A 19,487-nucleotide genomic window follows, 5' to 3' on the forward strand; every position below is an offset into this window, starting at 1 on the left:
TAATTAAAATCTATTTTGTTCAAAGTATGTTGGTGCCACCTAGCATCAAGGTGCAGAACTACGCGTGGGTCGATGTTCAGAGTTCATTCGAGCCACAATAGATGGCGTTTGCTTCGTTGTCAATTGTCGTAAAAATAAAACAAAATAATTAAATAAAACCATAATATCATTTGTTTATTGTTAAGTCATTAACAAAACGGTTCTTATAATATATCCTTAGGTTCCGCAAATATTCAAAAATGAATTGGCTTTATGATCAAACTAACTGAGAGCGGCCACACTCGGGTTGCGTCTGGCAACACCGATAGGTGAGATTTAGAATTTTCCTGGAGTCAACATGTGAAGACGAATTTTTTTCGTTCCAGGAAAATCTCACTTCTTTTCGCCCATGGCTTCGCCTGGGAAAATACAATAGTTATAAATTTTAGTCATCCTAACGTATTTCGATGTTTCATCAGTTATGGTGAGTGAAAAATCAAGTAATGTGGATTCGACAAAATGGCGGTTTGGTTAGAGAAAATCCTAATTTTATGATTTCATTCCAGTTCCAGTTATTTTATCTTCCCAAATAAATGAGGATAATGGGTTGTGGGTGGACTTCTGAAAACCATTGGTGGCCAGGAGTTCAATAGGTGAGTTGTGTTTGATCGGGAAAATTCCACGTGTCGAAATTTTCACACAGCACAAATTATAATCTTGTTTTTCTTTGTTACAGGGTTTACGTTTACGTTTACGTTTTACGTTTAGCTTCAGTTTTCCGTTTTAGTTTTCCGTTTGCGTTTTCGGTTTTCGTATTTATTTCTTTTGCACATTCACGTTGACAACTTAATCGCTATGGATAAGACTTGGTGAAAATCTTTGTAATGAAACATTTCGGTTGTGAAGAATCAAATAAATTGAGTTTTGGATCTTGGCCGATGCCGTCCAGCTACCTTGCAGTCTTCGCACCTACAAGTAAGCAAATGTTTGTATCCTGCAACAGTTTAGTGAACCTTCTTAGTGTATGTGTACAGTAAGAACCCTGTCTTTACTACTGAGCTTTTATTTTGAAACAATTTTATGAATTTTACTGTGTCATTGTCTATTCCATGCCAATGGCATCTTAAATTTAAAACATAGATCTTATGTACTATCTACCTAAGTCATTCTAATGTATCTAAATTAAGTCTTGGCATTAAGCTAGAATAACTAAGCATTATTAGCCATCATTCTGTATTAAGCGACCCCGGTAAAAGTTACATTAAAAACAATTTTGCCTAACATCTAGCAAATTTCATTTATAACACCTCATATGCATTACAAGGGAGTCGACGGCTAGCTTCTATTCTTTACTAGGTAGATAGATCAAGTAAAGTAAATTAAAATTATTTTTTTTTCCTCTAATCTTTGTAAGGTGGTAGATTATTCCGTATCCGGGTATATTTCTATTCCGCCCAATTTACCACCCTTACAAATGGCGCCCGAACGTTTTTTTATATAGTTATTTCAGTATATTTTGAGAAATTTTGTGAATTTTATGAAATGTACTCCGCTGATTGTACAATTTTCTAAGTAGTGACACATTGCAAAGAGCACTAAGCTGTTTTTTATGGTTAACTAACTAAATAATAACTAATAGTTAGAAATTTTGTTTGATAGTTTAAGTAATTTTCTGAGTATAGTCCAACATTTTTTTTTCTTACTTAATCAACACTTTATAAATGGTGCTTATGCCGTTTAATTATGTTATCGACTTACCTTGGAGGTGTATAAGTGAATGTTTGCCTTCAGTTTAGTAATAAACATTGCTTAACTGAGTTGTTGTTGGGTATTGCTTTCAATAGTAAGTACATCTTATGTTTGAAAATTCCGGTAACCTAGTATAATTAAAGTTTTGAAACGCTATGTGCTGTTAACTAGTTACACACATACATTTATAAATACTAAGAGTTACAACTTGTGAAACTAAATATATAAACTATATTCAGAGATTACATTAAGTTCAAGTATGAAGTTATGAACAATTTTTTTTCAGTGACTTGATACTTCATTATTTTGTTGAAATTTTGTTTAGAGCTGTGTTAAGGTTATGATAAAAGCTACTTCACACACAAAACATGTTAAGTTTAATTGAATGCTGGTAGTTTAAAGTGACATTTAGAAACAGATTTTGTTGTATTTTAGGTTATGTGTTAAAAGTGTAAAGTAACAGTCATCAAACCATTGCACAATCTCTTTGTTTTTTTTTAAAGATAATATGCTAGTCAGAGTTCATTGCAACTTTGCTGCCTGTTTACTTTTGTAATTGTAAAGAGTGTAACACACTGTGTACTCATAAAGGTGATACTGCACCTTACAATCATTTATTCAATTTTGGGAAGTTTTATTTTGTTATATTTTGTTTACTATAGTAATAATATGTGCTTGTATTATTAACAATATTTTGGAATAGGAACATAATTGATAAAATAGGTTAGGATAGACTTAAGAATATTGTTTTTTGTTGTGTATTTTGCTTGTGTATATTTAATAGTTTAAATAACTTCTTTTGTGTTTGTGTTTAACCAATTTGTATAAGGCTAAACATAGACAGTTACACAAGCTCGATATTTTGTTAAATATGTTTTGACTTAACACAATGGAACAGACTTTTGCCCAGTTTCATTCACTTTTGAAGGACGAATTGTGTTATGAGGTATCCATTCGTTCCGAAACTCCAGCACCTACAGTGCTAGGTTTAAAGAAACAGTTAAAACAATTAATTCAGGAAATTCCTTCTGAATCAATTTTAGAGACAGATTTCTCTTCTGAAAGTGAGTTAGGGGTTATTACTAAAAAACTTCAAGACTTAGAAGATTTATTAAAAAAGTGTTCTGACACTAAAGATAGACATGCCCTCTGTAGGTCTAAAGCTTTAGCTTCACATTTGTACTTTAGAATTTTGAGAATACAGTGTTCCGAACTCAGCTTAATAAGTAGGAAGAGTGAATTACATACAAAGTTGCAGAGTTTGATTTCCAGATTAGATGCTGACAATGAGTCGTCTCACGACGAATCACTGGATTCCGAGAGTACCGCCGTTGACTGCACTGGTGATAAAAATGTTGCCAAGTGGAAGTTACATTTCAACGGACAGGGTGATCCGCGCAGTTTCATCGAACGCGTTGAGGAATATAAAAGATCTTATGGCGTTTCAGATGAAAAATTATTTGTTTCTGCATTTCATCTTTTTACAGGCCGAGCATTGTTATGGTACAGAGGCAACAAATGTCAAGTTTCGTCTTGGTCAGAATTGAGAACTTTATTTTTAGAGGAATTTGATGCAGTAGATTATGACTACAGGTTGCTAGGTGAAATTCGAGCAAGAACACAAGGCTCTGAAGAACCTGTGTCTATCTATTTCGCTGTAATGTTTTGCATGTTTTCAAGGTTGTCAACACCACTTTCCGAAGAACAAAAGTTACAAATTTTATTACATAATATTCGCCCTTTTTACTCAGAACAATTAGCTCTTGTTGACATTAAGTCTGTCGCAATGTTGAAGGAAAAGTGTCGCAAACTAGAGGCTGCGAGGCAGCGTTCCGCCTTATTTTCTGAGCCTACTAACAGTAAGGCAACTTTAAGTTCAGAGTTTGCTTACAAACAAGTGACAAAACAGATAAACACACTTTCAGTCACACCTGCACCTAAGGTTGATACAAGTAAAGGCACTAATTTTACGAAAACAAATAAACAACTATGTTACAAGTGCGGCAAGGGTAACCATTCCTTTAAATTTTGCAGGACAGTTCCGAAATTTATTAGATGTTTTTCGTGTGGACGTCAGAACTTTACAGTAAAGACATGTCCAAGTTGTAGTAAAAAGGCGATTAGTAAACCCGCTCCGGACAAAAATTCAAAAAACTAATTAGTAAGAACTGTGCAGAGACACAAGTAAATAACTTGGTCATTAACAACAAAACATCCCTTTTACCTGACACAGTTCTGTATTCAGTGGATAAACGAGACTTTAGGCCACATTTAAAGGTTTTTGTTGACGGTTTTGAGATTACAGGTTTACTAGATTCCGGTGCTTGCGCGTCAATTTTGGGTAACCAGGCGCACAAGGTTTTTTTGAGATTCGGTTATAAATTGCATAGCAGTATTGATACCACATTTTCAGTGGCAAATGGAGACAAACTTGATTGCATGGGTTATATGTTTATTCCGATTACTTATAATTCCGTAACTCACATAATAAAATTTTTTGTAGTACCCTCTATAATAGCGGATGTTATTTTTGGTTGTGACTTTTGGAAAACATTTCAGTTAGCCCCTGGCATTTTTGATAATTTAGAATTAATTAAGGCACCTTCTCAATTTTACAATATTTGTGCGATTGATAATAAACAAATTCATACCATCACTTCTTTTGAAAACTTATCATCTCAACAGAAAGAATTAGCCCAGTCTGTAGTAAATAAATTTTTAGATATTTCTTCAGAGAAAATTGGATTGGGTAGAACAAAATTAATTGAACATGTTATTGACACCGGTGATGCCTTGCCAATAAAAATAAAACAATATCCACTTTCTCCCGAAAAGAAGGAAGCTTTGAGTAAAGAGTTAGATAGGATGCTGGAAATGGACGTAGTTACTCCGAGTGAAAGCCCTTGGAATAACCCAGCAATTTTAGTGAAAAAGGCAAATGGAGACTGGAGATTTTGCCTAGATTGCAGGAAATTAAATTCAGTGACAAAGGGGGATTCATACTCAATACCGTACATTCCACAAATTCTAGATAGCTTGAAAGAGGCAAGGTTTTTATCATCGATTGATTTAAGTTCAAGTTTCTGGCAAATTCCGTTAGCTGACGACTCTCAGGAAAAAACCAGTTTTACAGTTCCTGGTAGAGGGTTATTCAAATTTAAAGTCATGCCGTTTGGCCTATGCGGTGCACCAGCACGACAGCAGAGGTTAATGGACCAGTTATTTAATCAAAATTTTTGTAGTGATATTGAAAATGGAATAGTATTTTGTTATATAGATGATATTGTTATTTGTTCTGCTGATTTTGAAACCCATTTAATTTTATTAAACAGAGTTCTGGATAAACTAAAAATGGCTCAACTATCCATAAATTTTGAAAAATGTAATTTTTTTCGAAACTCTTTGAAATATTTAGGGTATATAGTGGATGAATTTGGTTTACGCACAGATCCTGGAAAAGTTGCCGCAGTTTTGAACTTTCCGACCCCAAAAACTGCACAGGAGGTAAAGATTTTCCTAGGCACTTGTTCTTGGTACAGGCGCTTTATTAGGAATTTTTCAACCATCGCTGCACCACTCAATAGACTAACGAGTAAAGGAAAGAACGCACCTAAATTTGAGTGGAGCGAACAGGCAGAGGTAGCATTTAATACATTGAAGAATGCGTTGGTAACCGCACCTGTTCTTGCGGTACCGAATTTTGAAAAACCATTCAAAATACATTGTGATGCTTCTGCATATGGTGTTGGCGGTATGCTGACGCAAGAAACCGATGGTTGCGATCATCCCATTGCGTATGTCAGTAGGAGCCTAAATAAAAACGAAAGGAATTACAGCGCGACGGAACGCGAGGCTCTAGCTGTGATTTTTGCAGTGGAGAAATTTCAGGCTTATTTTGGTTCCAAGCCAGTCACAATTATCACGGACCATGCATCCCTAAAGTGGTTCTTAAATTTAGAAAATCCCTCAGGACGACTCGCCAGATGGGGTTGTAGATTATCACAGTATAATTTTGTTATCGAACATAGGAAGGGTTGTGATAATGTAGTTCCGGATACCTTGTCGAGACTCATACACGTAGATGTAGTTGGTGATCGTAATGATAACTCTAGTCAACAAGTTTTGGTAGATGACTGGTATGACAAAACATTTAATGGCTGTAAAATCAATCCAGCAAATTTTCCGAATTTTAGTATTTTGAACGATAAACTATATCGTTACAGTAAATGTAAATACCAGCTTCTCAGTGAGTTCGACTGGAAAGAGGTAGTCCACAAGAACGACATCCTTAGAATTATGCAACAAAACCATGCAGATGCAACTGCAGGTCATTTTGGTGTGTTCAAAACTCATCGCAGATTATCCCTCAGATATTTTTGGCGTGGTATGTATAAGGACGTGGTTGAGTACGTTAAGAATTGTGATACTTGCTCTGCGTATAAACACACGACATCAGCCACTCCAGGTCTGCTAGGGAAGCCTAAAGTCTGCGAGAGACCTTTTCAGGTCATTTCGGCTGATTTAGTCGGACCTTTGCCTAGGTCTAAATCAGGATTTACATTTCTTTTTGTGGTGACGTGTTGTTTTTCGAAATATACAATGTTGTTTCCGTTACGGCGTGCCACAGGTGCCGCTGTTGTTAAAGCGCTAGAGAATTTTGTATTTTTGAACCATAGTGTTCCAGAGACTGTGATTGTGGACAATGGGTCCCAATTTACAGGATCTGAATTCCGTAATCTCATTAAGCGTTATAATATTCCGAAATTACACTACACACCACTGTACACTCCGCAAGTTAACCTTGTTGAGAGGTACAATAAGGTTGTTATGACTGCTGTAGCCGCTTTTGTGAAAGATAACCACAGGTCCTGGGACGAAAACCTGTACAAGGTCCAGTTCGCCATAAACAGTGCGGTTAATGAATCCACTGGATTCTCCCCGTTCTTCCTTGTCCACGCTAGAGAACCGGTTTTAAATGGTTCCTTCTATAAGGACACGGATAAGGAGTACGAGGCCGGAATTCCAAGGGAGGAATACGCAGGAAAGTTTGGAACTTTGGAGGACATATTTGGTCAGGTTAGGAGAAATTTGTTTCAGGCTCATGCAGAGTATGCAACGCATTACAACTTAAGGCGTAGGTCTGCAAGCTATTCTGTTGGGGATATAGTGTGGAAAAAGACCTATCCACAAAGCGACGCTACAAATTTTTTCGCAGCTAAGCTGGCACCTAAGTATGAAAAGTGCAGGGTTGTCAAGGTTTTGTCACCTTTGGTTTATGAACTAGTTAGAGTAGCTGACAACCACCCAATAGGCACTTGGCATATTAAGGATATTAAGAAGTAGATATTTGCCATTACTTAGTTTGGTCTAAACTGTTTGAATATTTAAGTTATCAATATTCAATTAGGAATTTGAATGAGTGTAGTGATGTTCTGAGTTAACAGTTACATTACCATGGTTCAGTTGAGGAGGAATGTAGTGGATGTATGTAGGGATGAATATGTGATGATTGGAATGCTTGTGGTAGACCAACCGGTTGAGAAAGTAAAAATGCAAATATCGTACTTTGGGGATAACGAAAGGGGGGGTTTTGTGTTTTGTTTTCGTTTTCCTTCTAGATAATGGATCATTTCTGTTATTTTTCCGATTCTGTTCCGAGATCTATTTTCTAGGAGAGAGTTATTTCGTTTTTTTTTCTCATATTCCGATTTTGATTCGGTTTTATTTTTCCGAATGGGATAGAGAACGGTTGCCATATCAGATGGACCCGTTCACAACCAGTTTTTCCGTATTTGTTGAGTAACAAATATTAAGATGGTAGTTTAAAAGAGTGAACCACCGTAGGCCTAGACGCATTCTATCAGTCAGCTGAAGAATGATGCCAAGATGTTTCCACTCAAGTGTCTTAGACACCATGAAGTTTTTTTGTATATATTCTTTTTAGAAGTTAGGGTTGTGTAGTTAAGTATAATGTATAAAACCTTACACTGTTTTCAGCATATTTATTTTGTTAGACAATTTTCCTTGTTAGTAGTAGATGTGCGTTCACGCGTAACTTCTGTGTTTTTTTTCTGTTTGTTTCAGGCAAATTGTTAGTAGTTGTTGGATGACGCTGAGGGCAGCGTGGTTCAACCTGTTGAACCTTTTCGTAGGAGGGGAAGTATTGTGACGTTGTAAATTTTGAACTACTAATTAGCGTTTCGCTTTTAATTAAAATCTATTTTGTTCAAAGTATGTTGGTGCCACCTAGCATCAAGGTGCAGAACTACGCGTGGGTCGATGTTCAGAGTTCATTCGAGCCACAATAGATGGCGTTTGCTTCGTTGTCAATTGTCGTAAAAATAAAACAAAATAATTAAATAAAACCATAATATCATTTGTTTATTGTTAAGTCATTAACAAAACGGTTCTTATAATATATCCTTAGGTTCCGCAAATATTCAAAAATGAATTGGCTTTATGATCAAACTAACTGAGAGCGGCCACACTCGGGTTGCGTCTGGCAACACCGATAGGTGAGATTTAGAATTTTCCTGGAGTCAACATGTGAAGACGAATTTTTTTCGTTCCAGGAAAATCTCACTTCTTTTCGCCCATGGCTTCGCCTGGGAAAATACAATAGTTATAAATTTTAGTCATCCTAACGTATTTCGATGTTTCATCAGTTATGGTGAGTGAAAAATCAAGTAATGTGGATTCGACAAAATGGCGGTTTGGTTAGAGAAAATCCTAATTTTATGATTTCATTCCAGTTCCAGTTATTTTATCTTCCCAAATAAATGAGGATAATGGGTTGTGGGTGGACTTCTGAAAACCATTGGTGGCCAGGAGTTCAATAGGTGAGTTGTGTTTGATCGGGAAAATTCCACGTGTCGAAATTTTCACACAGCACAAATTATAATCTTGTTTTTCTTTGTTACAGGGTTTACGTTTACGTTTACGTTTTACGTTTAGCTTCAGTTTTCCGTTTTAGTTTTCCGTTTGCGTTTTCGGTTTTCGTATTTATTTCTTTTGCACATTCACGTTGACAACTTAATCGCTATGGATAAGACTTGGTGAAAATCTTTGTAATGAAACATTTCGGTTGTGAAGAATCAAATAAATTGAGTTTTGGATCTTGGCCGATGCCGTCCAGCTACCTTGCAGTCTTCGCACCTACAAGTAAGCAAATGTTTGTATCCTGCAACAGTTTAGTGAACCTTCTTAGTGTATGTGTACAGTAAGAACCCTGTCTTTACTACTGAGCTTTTATTTTGAAACAATTTTATGAATTTTACTGTGTCATTGTCTATTCCATGCCAATGGCATCTTAAATTTAAAACATAGATCTTATGTACTATCTACCTAAGTCATTCTAATGTATCTAAATTAAGTCTTGGCATTAAGCTAGAATAACTAAGCATTATTAGCCATCATTCTGTATTAAGCGACCCCGGTAAAAGTTACATTAAAAACAATTTTGCCTAACATCTAGCAAATTTCATTTATAACACCTCATATGCATTACAAGGGAGTCGACGGCTAGCTTCTATTCTTTACTAGGTAGATAGATCAAGTAAAGTAAATTAAAATTATTTTTTTTTCCTCTAATCTTTGTAAGGTGGTAGATTATTCCGTATCCGGGTATATTTCTATTCCGCCCAATTTACCACCCTTACATTACAAACAAAGTTTGTTTTGCGGTACGTTATCAAAAGTGACTCTTATCGTTTTACTTCTTCGTGTAGATTTTGATTTTCAAAAATCCCGTGGCGGCTCTTTGATTTTCCTACATAAAAAGTAGCTTAGCCTACTTGGATACAAGCTATCTCTGTACTAAAATGAAGTCGGTTAATGAGCCGTGAAAGGTAACAAAAACACAGATGCACGCTTTCACATATACGTACCTATCTATACCTCTATTAGTAGGTATAGATACGTATAAGTGTAAATAATAAAAGTGATTTTAAGCGACAAGCCTGTTTTTCCCTTAAGATACATAATAATCTCTATATATAAAAATGAATCACTGAATGTGTTGCTGATCGCAAATCTCGATAACAGTTGAGTGGATTTCGCTAATTCTTTTTTCATAATATTCCTTGAAGTACGGGGATGGTTCTTACGGAGAGAAAAATTTAAAAATAATCGACTGTTAGGCGGTACGAAGTTCGCCGGGGCAGCTAGTTTCATATACATATTTTATACTAGCAGATGCCCGTTATTTATGTCATAGTAGGCACCAGAGCTATGAATCACATTAAGTAGCCGTGGAAGGTGCATGCTCACTATATTACAATTATTACAAAGTACCTACTTTATATAAACGTTCGTTGTTAAGAGATCGATAAAAGCTCTATGCTTTTTCCTCTCTGCTACTGCTATCAACAGCAACATGTCAAGATCTCACTGTATGTTCAAGCTTGGATGGATGCAAGCAGCAGATTTAACGCATTGTCATCTTTACTGCTCAAATAATAAGAACTATTTGGATTGCATAACTTACTGGTCTGGCTCTGTATATGACGACACGCTAAGCCTGGATGACATTTAATTGCTGGTTAGCACAGCTGCTCGCTGTCACGAGATGAGATACGCAACGAGATGGACGGGGATTGCTTTTGCAATTTTTAACATGTACCAATGATCTCTACAACACACGACTCTATACTGATTTTCCTACATATATTTTCTTTGACAGATAACACAGAAAATTCATACTACTTAATATCTACATATATAAACTGACTGATCTATCAACATACAGCTCAATCTACTGGACGAATCGGGCTGAAATTCGGCATGCAGATAGCTACCATGACGTAGACATCCGCTAAGAAAGGATTTTTTTCGTCCGCGCGTCTGTTTTATTTGTTTTGTTAAATTGCTGGCTTTCCCTCTCTTTCTATCTATCTCTGTGTCGAGTTCCTCATTGCCTGAGGGTTGAGACCCTTTCCACTAATTACATAACAGTAGAAGTTTTCTTTGGATGCTAGATTAATGCTAATATAGCCGTTATAATCTTGCGGATTATCATAATATTATTGACAAATCAGAAAACAGCTTCAAATACTTTCGTGATGGCAATTGCCTAGTCCTGCAGATTTTAGCCTATGCGATAACGTACCGGAATGATAAATTATTTAAGCAAGCTGCCGCTACCGAAGTTTCCGATCAGAATACATCTGGAATCCGGATCAATTTAAGGTGGTGGTTTACTACGAAACAACCCGCTAGACGGTAAGAAGCTCAAGAGTCGCACACGAATTCTTTAGCAATAAGAACGAAATCAGCAGCAAGATTAGGGCGCATCGAATAAATGCTGCCGACGTCACTCGCATTTTTAAATACCTTTAGAAAAGTGCAACTCTTTTCGCTCTGTGGTACTTGAAGCTTATGTTGCCCTTGTGCGATCTTGTTTAGAACTATTTCTAACCCGGTATCTTGTTTGTTTAGGGGAGCATTCCTACCACCCTAATAGGTTCTAGTAAAAAAAACAATATAATCTCTTTTTACTTTTTTTTATCACGAAATGTAATACTTACTACTATATTTTGTTTTACTACTATTTAGATCTAGCTATACTCTACCATTGACTTTTCTTTTGACTTCATCAGACAAACTTTGCATGCAAATGACGAGTATTTTATGTCTCATTAAAAATACATTTACAACACTCGAGAAGTGAGAAGTAAAAACATTTTCTCTTTAACTAAAGGTATTTAAATTGTGTCTGCAAAGTACTAAAGTTTTGCTAGAACAAAAAAGAACAACACTGCATTCGGACTTAATGAAAGTCTTTTCACAATGTACTTATACCTAAATACATAGAATTGCTTCAATTGACGGACTTCCACTGCAAGACACACCTAGGTATCTTATAGGGATCTACACATTCTATGGTGTCGTCTCAATATACTGAAGTCTCTTGGGGTAAGGGCCTCGAGGCCGAACCTCCATGCTCGAACGTTTATTTTATTTATTTCAGCTCTTTTCAAGCTAAGCTAAGGCTGCGCCTGAACTTGACATCGGTCTTGGTTTCATCAGCTCTATGTTATTGCTTGGCGTAAGGTTTGGTGATTGGGGTGTCATACCCGGTGGATGGGGTATCGTACCTGCTGGTTGGGGAGTCATGCATGCATTGTCTTCTTCGTTGCCATTTTATGGTTTTGTGGCTGAAACACGCATTGCGAGCCAGTGTTGAAGTAAATTAAAACGAACAGACTAGATGGCGCCATAGGCATCTTCAATCACTTACTATGGAGCCTGAATCACGCTAACGATGTTTTAACCTCGGATTAGAATATTATACCCACAAATTCCAAATGCAACTGTTGGGCCAGCTGATCTCTGGATATGACAACTGTCCGGAAAAAGATTTTCCTATTGCTACTCTCTTATCCCTACCTAACCTATCCCTTAAATGCCCCTTAAGGTACCTACGTGCGCCCGGCAGTGTGAACGCCTACATACAGTTCTTACTTTTTAGAGTACATGTTATATGCAAGTTGGAAAAGTTAATGGTTGAAAAAGCAATGCGTCAGGACTTGCTAGGGACGAGTATTTATAAATCTATGCTAGGGACCTGGGTTCGCTCTGCCTCACGCACGCACCTGCGATAACCACGTATAACAATTAACTGCGCATTTTGAACTTTCATGGCGAGAACTGTAAATATTCTGATCTTTGTATTGCAGTAGGTAGGTGTTTTAGCTATAATACTTTGTAATTTTTAGTCTGGTTCTGGACGCTCATTAGGTGAGGTGGCTGTGGCTTTTTCCTCTGACCGCTTAGTTACCTACTCTACGTTGCCCGTAGTAACAAACAACCCTTAAAACTACATCAACTACAGCAGCTACCTACCTACTTCCTACTTCTCACTATTTGAATACTTTTGGCTTTAAACACTTAATCATCATCGAAAATGGGCTATTAGGTATTTCATGCCGCTGAAAAAAAAATATGCACATAAATTTTTCAAAATTTTCCTATTTGATTTGGATTTGGAATAATTTGAAAATTCCTGAGAACTTGGCCTATTCCGTTCCTGTATGTTTACCTTGTAAACAGATTAAACCTACACACTGTTCATATTACTATTTTCCGGAATCTTATTGTTGTAGAAGAGAGTCATTCAGTTTCAGTTCAACAGAAACTGAAGTGTGTATTTATAGTTATTAAAAACATATATTTGAAATAAATATAAACATCAGTAACGAAATAAGTAAAATACGTTTCGGTTTCAATTAAATTACGCAAATTGAATCAATTTGGAGCACTCCTACAAGTGTTTGACAAATAACCGTTCCAACAAAATTATACTCTCATTTATTTAAAATACGTTTTGTAGAAGCTGTGATAAAATTATGGTGGTGCGGTAAGTAGCTATGTACTAGCATTTTTGTTGCAAAGTTGACCCAAGTCGGTATCGTCAAATTTTATTTTAAACCAGCTAGGCTGCTCGTCGATCACAGGAAAGATAGTACATCGTTCATCTGCGTCAAAGTCGATCTGTAATTATAGGTAGGCACTTATCACTTTAACTAGACGACTTTTACTAAACCCGGTTGCAATTCCTTGAATGCAAGCTACCTCTATACCAAATAGATGATTCCCGCTACTTTGTCCAGCTGGATTTAGGAAGCACCGACACTGGGTTTTTTAATGGAATTTGAGTGGTCCTTTCGTATTTTCAAACCAATTCGAAACACCTACTTTCCACCGAAATGTTTGACAAAATATATATCCACTTTAAATGTGTTTTGTCACTAACTTATTTTACTTCGAATACGCCCTTTAATTTTCATGGTAATGTAAATTTTCGAAGCGAGTGCCACATCGTATTCGCGATAATTGCTTTATACGATGAAATATCGCGTTAGAGATTTGCAAGTTATAAGTAGGTACCTACCTACTTTTATCAAACCCTACACACAGACGAATTTTCCGTAGATAAGTACCTATAGTGATATAAGTCATCCGAAAAATAATATTGGGTATCAAAAACCAAAAACACTAATGGGCTTTCCAGGAACATTTTAGATAGAGATAAAAGGCATGTAACTGTGTATAACCTGTATTACATAAGGATATAATGTCTATAAGTACCTATAACAAATACAAATGAAGATTTTCAAATTAAATACTAAAGTAATTTCCAAAGTACCAACATGTATAATATATTGTTTCATAAAACAGCCCATTTCTACGCTACTGGTTTAATATAAACAACCCTAGATTGCAGATCGAAATTATGACCGGAAAACTCGCAACACAGTTTCTCGTTTAATGATTACATTGTGGCGTTATTCGATAACAACATTACGCAGTGGAATGAAAATTAAAGGGCTTTTTATTCTCGTATCCGCGTACGTATCTCATTATGTGAGGGTATAAATTGAAGCAGACTATTTGTCAAACACTTGGCGGAAAGCGCTACGATCCGCTACGATTCAATTTGAACGAAATTTAATTGAAATCGAAATGAATAAAATCCTTCTGGAATTTATCCTTTGCGGCGTTAAAAACTGATTACTCATTTTGTTTGCAACCGTCCCGTAGAAATAAATAATGGTTTTAAAGTTTCGATCGTTAATTTGTGTAATGATTTTCTGTCCTTATATAAATTCCAAAATGGAAATCAGCTATTTGGAATGTTAATAAACAATTTTCATTGATGATTTCAAAAATATTATTTATGTTATGCTTATGCTCGCGACTTCGTTCGCGTGGTATGCGCCAATTTTAAACCCTTAGGGGTTGAATTTTCAAAATTCCTTTTTTAGCGGATGCCTACGTCGTAATGGCATTTAATTATTGGTTTTTTATTTAAATCATTATAAATACCAACTGACTGCTAACTTTTTGTTTTCCTTTTCAAATTTCGAACTGAATATTATGAATTATTTTATAAATTAATCGCGGCAGCAATGTAGCGGAACATGAGCGGAACATTGCTGCCTAGCTCGGAATGTAATGTCATATAAGCTTATAGAGATTGTATGGGGACCAGTAGTGCCACGACAGCGCTATGACAGCCGGTGACAGCACTGTTGCGGCAGCACTGCTGCGTGCAGCGTGGTTCGGAATTATACCTTAACAGGCAATTCGTTGAAAAAAGGCAGGACCCAGGTGACAAGAAAGTTACAAGTTTTAGGGAAAATGCTGGAAAACAATATTAATTAAGGTGACTCGAAATAGCAGTGCCAGTTTTAGCTATTATTCAAGAATTGCAAAGCCACCACGGCAATGCAGAAGAACCATCATAAAACTGACCCTGAACTTTTTCTACGAGCTCTCAAGTCAAAATGGTCACAGACAGCATAAGATACGGAGACAGCAGTCACAGCTGTCAGGGTGCTCGAAGAACCTTAATTGAACTTCGTGACAGATATGACGGGGGCTATTATAATTTTCCAATTCATCGATATCTCGCTTAAATGGATTAGGAATTTTAATTAAGATCTCTTGGAACCCTCTTCAGTTTTGATTAATTGTTCGGACAATCAGCTGGGACAGATTCCTTGATTATTTATATGTTTAAATTCTTCAATTACATATTATTATGTTATCAAAACGGACAAAATAGGAAGTCAGTTTGTTTAAAGTTAGAAATGTTAATAAAGTATTATAAGTTAACTATTTAATATGTATACCTATAAATAGAGTAGTTATGAACTAAACATGTATAATTTGACATGTTTTAGGAGTATGGATGCATATTACGTTAACAGTTATTAATGTTAACAATGTAGGCGTGTTATGCAACAATTTTTTATTACAAGTTACACAATATGAGCTCACCTTAAGGTATCATGATAAGTATCTCTCTTTGGTTCAATACAAAAAAATGTCAGGGAAACCATTAGATACGCCATGTACCTGTCACAGGTGAAAAGGGTTGCGCTGAAGCATCTAAATTGGACTTCGTGACAGAGAGGAGGGCATATAGAATCATAATTTTGCCGACCGTCGATATCTGGCTTAAATAGATTAGGGATTTTAATAGAGATCTCTTGGAACCCTCTTCAGTTTTGATTAATTGTATGAGTAATCCGTTTAAGTAGTCTCTCTGTGACGATGATTTGTATGCTCAAGCCTCAAACTCTTGGAATAGATTGAAATTACTGTCGTCAAAATAAGGGTGACTCATTGTGGGTTTATTCAACTTAAAAAAAATGTTCCCATAAACCTGTGATGTTGCACTTTCGGTTTTTTAGATTTGATTTAAAAATAAGCCAATGAACTCCATCAATCTCTTTAAATGCGAGTATCATCATCATCGTCAACCGATATACAACCAACGCTGGGCATAGATCTCTAAATCTCTTCTAGGTACTTCTACACGCCACGGTCTTGCACCGCCGAATCCAGCAACTCCCTTCCCCCCTCTCTGCAACTCGTTTGATGTCGTCTATCTATACTGATGGAAAAGTTAGTAAGTATGAAAATAATAAACTTACTTGTCGTATCGTTCTTGTATTGTAGCTCTGTGAGAAGTTCCGCGCATCTGAAAAAAAAATATAACGTTTATACGAGAGTTATATTTTATTGTTTCTACGCCAGATTATAACAATTCGAAAGCTTGTTTTAAAAAGCAACACAAATTTTGCAAATAAACAATTTAATTTAATTTAATTTATTTAAATTGGTTTAAGTGTTGTTAGTATTCTGTCTTTATATAGCACGAGTAATCAAGTCCTGAAAGGTATTGTCAAGTCATCATGATAAACCCATCGCCCGGCTCACTACTGAGAACTGGTCTCCTCTCAGAACGTGATAATTGGGCGATGACTATGTCAAAAATAAATTAATACACAGGAACTATTAAATAGAAGGTCTTCCATAATTCCAAAACCATTTTAAATTATTATAGATTAAACTAAAAAAGTACGTCAAATGGCGTCAAACATTTATGACGTCACATCTATGTATTTCATACAAGATAAAGCAAGCGCATAGATTAATAATATTGGTCTCGCTCCGCTCTACAGCAAGCGTTTTGGCCTTTGATAAATATCGCTGATTTGACTAGTAGTCATCATCCCTATTTTTTAGGTTTCTGCAGTCTAGCGCCTAGCAGCCTCTTGCCGATGTCAAGGCATATTGAAAGCTTTGAAGGTAAGTTTATGCTTTGGTGTGTGGATCCTATCTATCTATTTATATAGAACTTGTATATCTTACTCATTTTTAAAAACTAGTTTTATATTTTACAAAAATTTAGTCATGAAAAATATTTATAACTTTTTGCAGGCTTCATACGAGAGCGCACCGCAGTGTTCACAATATGACAAGAGCGACGTGACACATATTTTTGTATGTACTCAATTAGGCTTTAGGCAAGAATCCAGTTTTAAATCTACGTTGAATTCAACATTTTTGCCACTAGCAAGTCCAATTGTGCTCCTACATTTTTAAGAGACGGTGTCGTATATTAATTAATAGGATTGACACAGTTTAACTTACTTGGAATTTAATACGCAAAAACTATTTAGGTACCAAAATAATATAGGTATGTACTTAAACTACCACCATCACCAGCCCACTACAAAGCACGAATCTCCATTAAGAACCGGTTAGGCCATACTTAGTCTACCACGCTGGCCAAGTGTGGATTGGCAAACTTCACAGATATTTTAGGACATTATGGAAAACACTCAGGCATGCATATTTCCTCACGAGTCACGATGTTACTTAAATAACTTAATTTATATATTTTAATATTTTAATTGCTTGGAGCGCACATATAGCTCCGAAAAGTTAGAGACTTGCAGGTATCAGTGATTGAAACCTGGACCCACCAGAATAGCAGGCCGACGTTTTAACAACTAGGCTATTACCACTTAGGTACAAAGCTATCACTTAGCCACATTAAAAATATAATCGTATTTCTTCAAATGAATAAGTATTTCAAGAAATTTTTAAAAGCATTCAAAAGTAGATGAAATAAGTGGAATTCTTACCTATCGCAGCCGGTCAGTTACGAGCATAAATAACGGTAGAAGTACAACCAGCTTAGTCAATACGAAAATCTCCTTTGAAAACTAATATAATTATATAGTATGGGTAGCCTGGAATAGATCACTTTAGTGATAAGGTCGCCCTTTGTTTTTTTAAGTATATCCTGTATTCTTACTCGCTGTAATTTTGTTAACAATAAAGTTGTTTTAAATTAAATTAAATTAATATACAGATGCTATCTTTACGGGATTTTAGCAAAAGTAAATCGTGTTTCCCTAAATAACCCCAACTAACAAAAACCATAAAACCTTTTGCCTAAAGGGCCGTAGCTACTTGAGCGGTCATCGAGAGCGTTTTGCCCAAAAAATTCATACTACCCAGCGTCAGTTACATGCCTCAAGTAGGTTTCTGCTACGCTGTATCATATAACAAGGTCCTATATTGAGATGGTTTTGGAGGACACTTGTGACACAATAGATTGTCACTAGCAGACAATATGAGCACACACTCGTCCCATCACTTCGGCGTCGATGAACTCGCAGTGTAAAAAGACATTGTTGTCCTGAGTACTATTAAAATGCTCTTCAACCTCGTTTACAGTGAAAGTACGGTTCTTATATCTAATGCTATAAGATCTATATCTATATCTTAGATAAAATTTTGTTGTATGAACAGCTGATAAAAACTCTCCGACGGGGGTTTTTCCGACTTAATTCACAACTATCATCATATCGGTAGCGTATTTTCGCAAAATGTTTATAAATCTAACGGTTTTTTTATAATATAACGTTTTTAGATAATAATTCTTCTTTCAATTCATGAAAACTGAATGAAAATCCGTACAGCAGTTTCTAAGTTTCCTAAGATAAGATAAGTAAGATTCTTCACGTGGTGGGGACTGGAATTTATAAATTATAATATTATGTATATGTAGTAATTTTTTAATTTATAAGTACGGTCTACATTATTTTCCCCATATTCTTGTATATGTATATTTCATAATCATTCATAATGTACTTTTGTACATTATGAATGATTTTGAGGGTGAATTAAAAAATAATAATAGGTAAAGTTACTGATAGTTTTAAATTCTATTTCTGACATTTCTGAATTCTGAAATTTAATTAAGTAAGTAATATTTACTAAACATCTCCAAATCCTGTGAATGCCGTAAACTCTCAAAGACTAAATGAAACAGTTTGGCCAGCACAAATGTCCCTACATTGTACGAATTCCATTTTGCTCAGTCGCGACCTAAAAACAAATAGAATAAGGTATATAAATACGAGTTATTTACATTATTAAGTTTATTTACACAGTTTAATGGAACTTAGGGTGCGTTTTATTTAGGCTTCAATCTCCAATTGTATTACAGAAAAACACATAGATACAAAGCAAAACAAACATATAGGCAGATACAATTTGGCGGCCTTATCACTATACCTAGCGATCTCTTCCATGCAACCAAAATGGTGCAAAGGACATATCTATTGATATTGGAGGTAAGTATTATCTCTATAATATAAAAATGAATCACTGAATGTGTTGGTCATCGCAAATCTCGAGAACAGCTTAACCGATTTCGCTAATTCTTTTTTTATAATATTCCTTGAAGTACGAGGATGGTTCTTACAGAGAGAAAAATTTAAAAAATTTGAATCGACTGTTAGGCGGAACGAAGTTCGCCAGGGCAGCTATTATTATTATATTTTAAACTTTAGATACGTATAGTACGCGACAGGTCGAGATGGTAATCGGGGTGAGGACGCCGCGTACACCCGCACAGCCCCCGCACTAATCCGGTGCGGGATAGCGCGGGT

The 19,487-nt window shown here is 35.8% G+C and overlaps 1 protein-coding gene across 3 annotated transcripts in view; it reads right to left on the reverse strand.

Annotated features, from left to right (window-relative positions):
- LOC117990832 (cell adhesion molecule Dscam2-like) overlaps positions 1–19,487 on the reverse strand; it is a 104,450-nt gene that overhangs the window by 49,074 nt on the left and 35,889 nt on the right. For all 3 annotated transcript variants that reach the window (XM_069504724.1, XM_069504723.1, XM_069504725.1), the window contains exon 4: positions 16,170–16,216. In XM_069504724.1, coding sequence (XP_069360825.1) covers positions 16,170–16,216 — 47 coding nt within the window. The remainder of the gene's footprint in view (positions 1–16,169; positions 16,217–19,487) is intronic.

Source organism: Maniola hyperantus, chromosome 18 (genome assembly GCF_902806685.2).
Source record: "Maniola hyperantus chromosome 18, iAphHyp1.2, whole genome shotgun sequence".
NCBI classification, from domain to species: Eukaryota; Metazoa; Arthropoda; class Insecta; order Lepidoptera; family Nymphalidae; genus Maniola; species Maniola hyperantus.